Source organism: Cucurbita pepo, chromosome 15 (genome assembly GCF_057944985.1).
Source record: "Cucurbita pepo subsp. pepo isolate OVF chromosome 15, ASM5794498v1, whole genome shotgun sequence".
NCBI classification, from domain to species: Eukaryota; Viridiplantae; Streptophyta; class Magnoliopsida; order Cucurbitales; family Cucurbitaceae; genus Cucurbita; species Cucurbita pepo.
In genome coordinates this window covers 9,373,099-9,382,548 of record NC_141812.1, presented here as the reverse complement: position 1 = coordinate 9,382,548, position 9,450 = coordinate 9,373,099, and the positions used below count along the sequence as shown (strand labels likewise).

The following is a 9,450-nucleotide window of genomic DNA, read 5'->3' as shown; positions in this document are numbered from 1 at the left end:
TTTATTACCCTGTTTCCATTGAATACTTGTTGTGTCAGTCTTGCTTACGTCTTGTCTTGGCTTCAATGCACTTTTTTTAGTGTGTTATATGAAGCATCGTCCTCCTAGTTTCATCACAACGCTCGTCTACTTGACCCTCACATGGCCGGATGTGTACCAGAAGGTCTCCGTCATGCCTATTGACATATGAGGGTCACAACCTACTATTTTCTTAGTATACTTATGAATTACTCCCTCAATTAAATTAGTCATGGTTTTCGATAACTTGTTTAGGGACAAAATTGCGCCATAGATTGTGACGAATAGCCTATGGAAGCGAAGATTCATAATATTTATTTTAAAGCTTTTTCCATCCCTTGTTTTTTTTACTTGGCTATCGGAATATTTCTTGAATAACTAAACATATATAAAATCAACAAGGTCAAACTTAATAAATTGTATGAGTCTATCAGAGCGAGGTTGGTGTAGGTTGTCTGATCTTTTGGAATTCTTAGTATGCTTTGTGGTTGCAGCGCTGTCTGATCTTCCACGTTAGAAATGATTTCTTGAGATTATTAGTGAGAGAGTTCATTTGTGTTGTGAGTAGTCGGTTACTCTCCAAATTTTGTGTAAAAAAGGCTTGTTTGGTATTATTGAGGTCTTACCAACACGATGGGTGATTTCCAAATTGTTGGAGAAATTAAGAAACTCAACAACAACAACTACAATAAGTGAACAACATGCACGATGTCTTATTTACAAAAACATGACATTTGGGAGATCGTTGGCAGGAGTGAAACTACGCCGCTAGAGGAAGATTCTAACAGAGAATCAAATTAGACAAAACAATGTTTGCCTTGAAAACCACAATTGAAGAAGAGTTGTTAGAGTACATTTAAGATGACAAGATGCCAAAAGAAACATGGGACACGTTCGTGATGTTATTCTCAAGGAAAAATGATACGAGGCTACAACTTCTGAAGAACGAGTTGTAATCAATTGTACAACATAACATGACAATTGCTCAATACTTTCACAGGGTTAAGTCAATCTGCTGAGAGATTACTGAACTAGATTCAAGGTCCGCAATTGGAGAAGCTTGAATGAAGAGGATCATTATCCACGGATTGCAGCCAGAATATAGAAGCTTCGTATTACTATACAAGGATCATCAGATCAACCATCACTTGTTAAGTTTGAAAATTTGTTAACGATGTAATTTGTTAGTAAGTCAAGAAGTCGTGGCTAAACAAATGGGAGGAATCACAAGCCATGACTAAACAAACGGGAGGAATTACATTACAGAGTGAATAAGAAGCAAGTGAAAGAGCACCAATAAGTCATCTACCAAATGTAGATACAAAAATGGTGACATATGAATAAACCATTAAGGAACTATACGACCAGGTAGAGTTCATCCTCTAACATGGAGATGGAGGAGGAATGAGATGTAGAGGCAATATGTGTCATATAAGAAGATGTACTAGTGCTCGTGACAATGATGGAAGAACATATTGATTACGAGGATGACTATATTATTGTTTCAGGATGCTCAAACTACATGAAAATGACCCGCCGAAGGAGATTGCAAATGAGCTTGAAGCTTCTCGGAAAGATTTCATATGGATCGTAAAGAAACCAAAAGGGTAAGAAGAGGACCAAAAGTGTGTACCAGAAGGACTCGAACAGAGGATGGAAGGAAAAGGGCTGGTTATAATATGATAAACGTCACAAGTTCTGATATTGGATCATCTAGTAGTGGATGGATTTGTAACACACTCTCGGTGGAATTCGACGCTGGAAGGGATAGCCAACGTTCTAATGGTAAAGTGGCATGATACGTAATAAAGTGTTTTAATTATGTCATGGATGATTTAGATTAAAGAAGATTTTATTGTATTTTTAAAGTTATTTGTCTGTAATTTAGTTAGAATGAGTTAATCCTTATGACCATTTTAGTTAACTATAGTTTATTTTCAAGCTATAAATAATAATTTATATTATTGTTTTAGTATCACATGCGAATTCAAAAAAAATAGAATTTCTATTTTAGCTTTCTTGAGCTAAGCTTGTAATTTAAAAATTCTTGTATTTAGAACTTGCATTTAAAATTATTTAACTATAAAATAGAATTTGGATACTGTATACACCTCAAAATATGGAATTCTGATCAATTATATATATATAACTCGGAATGACACATACGTGGCTCCCACGTTTAAGATTTTTCAAATTTTTTTTGTATCACTACTCTACTTTCAAGACCTCAGTCATTGGCCAGCCTACGTGGCGTGACCAAATTGCTTACGTCATCACATTTAACCTTTACTAAAATTAATTTTATATTTATGTCTTTGATTAATATGTCTTATTTCAATAACTCAAAATAATAATAATAAAAGGGAAAAAAATAATATACATATATATATATATATATATACATACGTATATAACTTGGAGTTGACGAATACGTGGCTCTCAAGTTTAAGATTTTTCAAATTTATTTATTCACTCCTCTACTTCCAAGACCTCAGTCATTGGTCAGCCTACTTGGCGTGACATAATTGCTTACGTCATCAAATTTGACCTTTACTCAAATTAATTTTATATTTATATCTTTGGTTAACACAGTCAGTCAACTCAAAATAATAATAATAATAAAAGAAAATATATATATATATAGATAATTGAATTCTAATTTATTAATTTTAGTAAAATAAAGTTTAGACACAGACAAATTGATATAAACCAAGAGATATCAATTATACAATGTACTTTAATAAAAATGTAAAGAAAATAGTGTTAAAATTATCAAAAAAAAATATTTTAATTCATGCAGTTTCATGTTAATTGTATTTTATTAATGTATTTTAAGACTCTTTATTTACTTTTAAGTTATAGTTACATAATAGTTAATTATGGTCATTAAGTATGAATGTAACAATTATTAAAATGTCTTTAATAGTTTCATTTTGAGGCTATATAAAGTTATGTACGTTGTATTTGTAAAAGCATTTGTACTTTCTTTAGCTAATGACTAAGTTTCTTTGCAATTCAATGTAGTTTAGGTTGCATGTAGAATCATTCAAGCTTGACATGATCAATCTTATTTGTGGAGTGATTTGAATCTCAAACAATGTTCTTGTCTTAAAATATTCTATCAACAAACTAATCTGAATCTTACTCCCCTTAGTGTGATTTTCACATATCACAAATAAATTTAATTAATGAATAAATAAATGGTTGAATAAATTTACCAGAATTCACAAATGTAAAATATATATATATATATATAGAATAATGTATTATTGGCTCATTTAAATAATATTAGAATTTAGACCCAACAATATGTTGATCAATTCAAGAGTGGTCCTACGTTAAAGTAAATTAGGTTAATGTTGATGATTTTAATTTGGGGAGACAATTGATGTTTAACCTAACCAAAGATTAATCTAAATACGATGATTAATTATAAATATAGATAATTTCAAATTTTAAAATATCAATAATATATAGACTTTGAATTAAAAAGGCTATGACATCAAAGACAAAATAATTTTGTATAGCTTATTTAGATGCTTTGAATTGTGACATTAAAAATTAATAATGTCATAAAATTCTAAAATTTATTATTTCGTCTAGACCAAGGGACAATATCACGTGTCTTAGTCGGCTATTTCAACCATTTTTGTTCTAAAAATATTATATTATAAAACAACCTTAAATAAATACATATATTTTTACAATTTGATAATTATATCATATTTATACAAATTTTAATATTTGCCCATACACTAATCGATGAGAAATTAAAGAACAAATTAGTGGGATACACGTGTAAGTTAATGACATGAGGTTAAAATGAATTTTGCTGCGACACAGGTGTACCGGTAATGTGCCAGCCCATGTGTCGGAGGTTGGATTTTGCACCCACTATTCGATACGGTATATGTAAATGACATGATATGGGCATGGAAGGGATGGATGGATGGATGTTCGTGATGTCTCGAGATTATGAAGGACACGTGGACCTATTTTTTATAGCATGACTGAGTAGACATGGGATGACGTTAAGATATATGGGTCATGCTGATAGGAAACTAAGATGATGTTGGATGCAAGGCACTGAGTAGAGACAAGATTGAGTTGGATGACTTAGTCTAGTGGAGAAGCAAGTTGGTTGTATTGTAGATGATTGAACAAGCACGCAAGTAGAGAGTGTGTGGCCAAACAAGCTTGGGTTCTGCACAAGTGATGTTCAGTTGGACAAGACTAATATTGTAAAAGGTCCGTTGAAGCTACAAACTTGGTATTTCCTTAAGGCGGGTTGTTCAGGACGCAACACGATTAAGAAAATAGAATATCTCTATTATTATTAATAAGAGAAAAAAAAGAAAAAAGGAAGAACATCACGATCATAGCTTCAATATATATGTCCACTTTCCTCTTCATTTTTTTCTGCAACTTTTCCTCTTCATTTCTATCATTTCCACAGGCATCAAAATGGGTACTCAGCTCCACATGTTCTTGTTCCCTTTGATGGCTAGCGGACACATGATTCCCATGGTCGACATGGCCAAGTTGCTTGCAGCTCGCGGCGTCAAGGTCACCGTCGTCACGACCCCTCTTAATTCCATCGTCATCTCTAACTCAATCCACACTTCCAAATCCCTCTCTGTTTCAAACATTCATCTTCTCATCCTCAAATTCCCCTCTGCCGAAGTGGGTCTGCCGGAAGGTTGTGAAAATGGCGACTCTGTTATCGGTCCCGCCATATTACCCAAATTCATCTCTGCTTTGAATTTGCTCCAAACCCCATTTGAGGAGGCTGTAATGGAACACCGCCCCCATTGCATCGTCGCCGATATTTTCTTCCCTTGGGTCAACAATGTCGCTGCTAAATTTGGCATCCCCAAGCTGGGCTTCCATGGCATTGGTTTTTTCCCGTTCTGTGCTATGGAGTTCGTGAGGATTCACCAGCCTCATAACCATGTTTCGTCCGATACAGAGCCTTTTCTCATTCCTCATCTCCCCGGGGAGATTTCTTTCACGAAATTGAAACTCCACGAGACCATGCGAGAGGATATCAAAAATGATTCAAGCGATTTTTTGAAAAGGGCTCAAGAGGCAGAGTCCACGTCTTATGGGGTTGTTATGAACAGTTTTTACGAGCTGGAAGCAGAGTATGCTGATTGCTATAGAAATGTGTTGGGACGAAAGGCGTGGCATATTGGTCCACTTTCGTTGTGCAATCAGGAAATTGAAGAAAAATCTCACAGAGGAAAGGAATCCGCCATTGATGAACACGAGTGCTTGAAATGGCTTGACTCCAAAAAACCCAATTCGGTTGTTTATGTGTGTTTTGGAAGTATGACGAAATTCAGCTCCGATCAGCTGAAGGAGATCGCAAATGGGCTTGAAGCTTCTAGGAAATATTTCATATGGGTTGTCCGGAAAGTGAACGGAGAAGACAAGGAAGAGGATCAAAAATGGCTGCCGGAGGGGTTCGAACAGAGGATGTGTTGAGATATGATTCAAAGTATTCAAAATCAAGATATGATTTAGAGTAGTTAGATATGATTCAAATATTCAAACTAACAAGATTTTAGGAGATTGTTATTAGATTTGAGTTTATCTAGATTTCTATGATTTACTATTTCTGGTCCACTGTATTAGCTATAAATACGGGAATTGTGTAACCCTCTAAGCATCAAGTCAGTAGACATTAATAAAGCACTGCAGCTTCTATCTATTCTCATCTATTCCTATCTCTTTCACTATCCCTCTTTCCAACAATTTTGGTATCAGAGCCAGGTTCGTTCGACACGAGGGCGAGTGATTATTTTCTTTCACAAAACAAAAATGGCAGTAGCTGGTTTTTCTTCCTCTGCACCGTTGTTACCAATATTTAATGGTGAGAAATACGAGTGGTGGAGCATCAAGATGAAGACCTTGCTCAGATCGCAGGAGCTATGGGACTTGGTGGAGCACGGGTTTGCTGATGTATTAGAACCCACAATAGAAGAAAAGGAGAGACTAAGAGAAACCAAGAAAAACGATGCCAAGGCTCTATTCATTATTCAGCAAGCAGTTCATGAGACTATTTTTTCACGAATTGCAGCAGCAACCACATCAAAGCAGGCATGGTCAATTCTACAGAAGGAGTTTCTAGGAGACTCAAAGGTCATGACAGTGAAATTGCAATCTCTAAGACGTGATTTTGAAACTCTACTCATGACGAATGGCGAATCAATTGCTGATTTTTTGTCAAGATCAATGGCAATAGTCAGTCAGATGCGTACCTATGGAGAGAAAATTTCAAACGAAACAATTGTTGCAAAGGTGTTGAGAAGCTTGACTCCAAAGTTTGACCATGTGGTGGCCGCCATAGAAGAAGCTAAGGATCTATCCATACTCTCCGTTGATGAACTGATGGGCTCGCTTCAGGCTCATGAGGCAAGAATCAATAGAGCATCAGAAAGAAACGAAGAAAAGGCACTACAAGTGAAGGAGACAACCAATAACGAAAGAGAAAATATTCATTTAGCAGGTAGAAGTCGTGGAAGAGGAGGATTTCGCAACTTCCATGGTGGTCGTGATAACAGGTGGAGAAGTGATGGACAGAGACAATTTAATGAACAAAGGAATGTCATACAATGTTACCATTGTAGAAGGTATGGTCACACAAAATCTGATTGTTGGTATAAAAATCAACGAATGAATTTTGCAGCAGAGAATGAAGAAGAAGAAGAAAAGTTGTTTGTGGCGTGCATGGATACTAATCCAGAAAAAGGTAACTTATGGTTTGTTGATAGCGGATGCTCGAACCATATGACAGGCACCAAATCCTTATTCAAAGAGCTTGATGAGACGCAAAAGATTAAGGTGCAACTTGGAAATACAAAAGAGATGCAAGTTGAAGGAAAAGGTACAGTGAAAGTCGAAACCAGTCACGGTAAGATAAAACAATTAGATAATGTTCAATTTGTACCTGATTTAGGGTACAATTTATTGAGTGTTGGACAATTGATGACCAGAGGACACTCAGTTCTATTTGATGATAACACATGTGTCATCACAGATAAGAAATCAGGCCATAAAGTTGAAATTGCCATGACTTCAAATAAGATGTTTCCACTTGATGTTTCTAACATGGAGGATTTTGCTCTTACTGCTAGCATGAAAGATGATTCAACATTATGGCATCTCAGATATGGACATCTTCATATGAACGGCCTGAAAATACTCAGGGATAAAGGTATGGTTTTCGGATTACCAAGAATTGACTCAACTAATTTATGTGAAGGATGCATTTATGGCAAGCAGACTAGGAAGTTCTTTCCTGTTGGAAAAGCTAAAAGAGCTTCACATTATCTAGAACTAATTCATGCTGATTTATGTGGGCCAATGCAAACGAAGTCCTTGGGTGGAAGTATATACTTTTTACTATTCGTTGATGACTATAGTCGCATGAGCTGGGTTTACTTCCTACAACATAAGTCAGAAACTTTTCAGAAGTTCCAGATTTTTAAAGCTATGGTAGAGAACCAAAGTGGCTGTCACATTAAAGTTCTTCGCACAGACAGAGGTGGCGAGTTCGTATCTAAAGATTTCAATCTCTTTTGTGAAGAAGAGGGCATCCAAAGGGAATTAACAGCTCCCTACACTCCAGAACAGAATGGAATCGCTGAACGAAAAAATCGAACTATTGTGGAGATGGCAAGAAGTATGTTACAAGCAAGGAGACTTCCAAACCAATTTTGGGCCGAAGCCGTAGCAACATCTGTTTATCTATTAAACATCTCACCAACAAAGGCGGTTATGAATCGAACTCCTTATGAAGCATGGCATGGAAGGAAACCATCTGTAAGTCATTTACGAATCTTTGGTTGTGTTGCTTATGCTTTGAAACATCCTCAAACTCGTCAAAAGCTTGATGAAAAATCTGAAAAATGCATTTTCATTGGCTATTGTACTCAATCAAAGGCATATAAACTATACAACCCCGTTAGTGAAAAGATTTTAGTTAGAAGGGATGTAATATTTAATGAAAACGTGAGTTGGGATTGGAGTAAAGAACAGGAGCAGCAAAAGATTACAGTTGAAGTTTCCCCAAATGAAGAGACAAGGGTCAACTCCAGTGCATCTCCCAGTGCATCCACTGCAACACAAAGTGTGTCAAATTCATCATCTTCAGAATCACTTAACAGCAATTCCTCTCTTGAAGAACTTTCAGATGAGACACCTCCAAGGAAGTATAAATCTTTAGCTGACATATATGCATCATGTCAATTTGCTCTTACTGTTTCAGACCCTATGAATTATGAAGAAGCAACTGAAGACGGGAAGAAAGCCATGACAGTAGAGATGCAGTCCTTTAAGAAAGATGAAACATGGGATATGGTTTACCTACCAAACGAAAAGTTTTATGGAGATTTACAAGAAGAGGTTTATGTAAGACCGCCAGAGGGATTCATAAAGGAAGACAAAGAAACAAAGGTATACAAGCTGAGACAGACAATGTACGGGTTAAAGCAGACATACTTACGAAGGTCTTGTCAGAAGAAAAGCTCTGTACTTACATCTGCAACTTTGAATCATGGGGGAGTGTTGAGATATGATTCAAAGTATTCAAAATCAAGATATGATTTAGAGTAGTTAGATATGATTCAAATATTCAAACTAACAAGATTTTAGGAGATTGTTATTAGATTTGAGTTTATCTAGATTTCTATGATTTACTATTTCTGGTCCACTGTATTAGCTATAAATACGGGAATTGTGTAACCCTCTAAGCATCAAGTCAGTAGACATTAATAAAGCACTGCAGCTTCTATCTATTCTCATCTATTCCTATCTCTTTCACTATCCCTCTTTCCAACAGGATGGAAGGAAAAGGGTTGATTATAAGAGGATGGGCGCCGCAAGTTCTGATATTGGATCATCCGGCGGTGGGTGGATTCGTGACACACTCCGGGTGGAATTCGACGCTGGAAGGGGTGGCTGCCGGCGTTCCGATGGTGACGTGGCCGGTGGCGGGGGAGCAGTTTTACAACGAGAAATTAGTAACAGAGGTGTTGAAAATTGGAGTGGCTGTTGGGACTCAGAAATGGGTGAGAATTGTGGGAGATTTCGTTAATGGAGAAGCTGTGGAGAAGGCAATAAGGAGAGTAATGGAGGGGGAAGAAGCAGAGAAGATGAGAAACAGAGCTAAAGAACTGGGAGAGATGGCGAAGAGAGCCGTTGCAGAGAATGGATCGTCCTATTCCGATTTAGATGCTTTGATTAAAGAATTGAAATCATTGGCTTTTTGAACTTCACTCTGCTTGCTTGTTCATTGGAGTTCCAAAGCCTTTAAATTTTCTATTTTAAATAAAGAAAAAAAAAAGAAAAAAAAAATGTAATAGTTTGATTGCATATTTAATATTATAAATTATCTTATTAATATTCTCATGTAACTTAGGAGATGAC

At 36.1% G+C, this 9,450-nt stretch overlaps 1 protein-coding gene across 1 annotated transcript; it reads left to right on the top strand.

Moving 5' to 3' along the window:
* Positions 1-4,411: 4,411 nt before the first annotated feature.
* On the top strand, positions 4,412-9,424 carry LOC111811269 (putative UDP-glucosyl transferase 73B6). The gene is made up of 2 exons (XM_087118083.1): positions 4,412-5,498; positions 8,864-9,424. The coding sequence occupies exons 1-2, from the start codon at positions 4,483-4,485 to the stop codon at positions 9,291-9,293; spliced, it is 1,446 nt and encodes a 481-aa protein (XP_086974209.1). The 5' UTR covers positions 4,412-4,482; the 3' UTR covers positions 9,294-9,424.
* Positions 9,425-9,450: the final 26 nt, after the last annotated feature.

What these genes read in the sequence shown, in the direction of transcription:
- LOC111811269 (XM_087118083.1), top strand. Translation starts at nt 4,483, where the DNA reads ATGGGTACTCAGCTCCACATGTTCTTGTTCCCTTTGATGGCTAGCGGA. An exon ending in GAGGGGTTCGAACAGAGGAT is followed by an intron (nt 5,499 to 8,863) that starts GTGTTGAGATAT and finishes TCTTTCCAACAG; the next exon opens with GATGGAAGGAAAAGGGTTGA.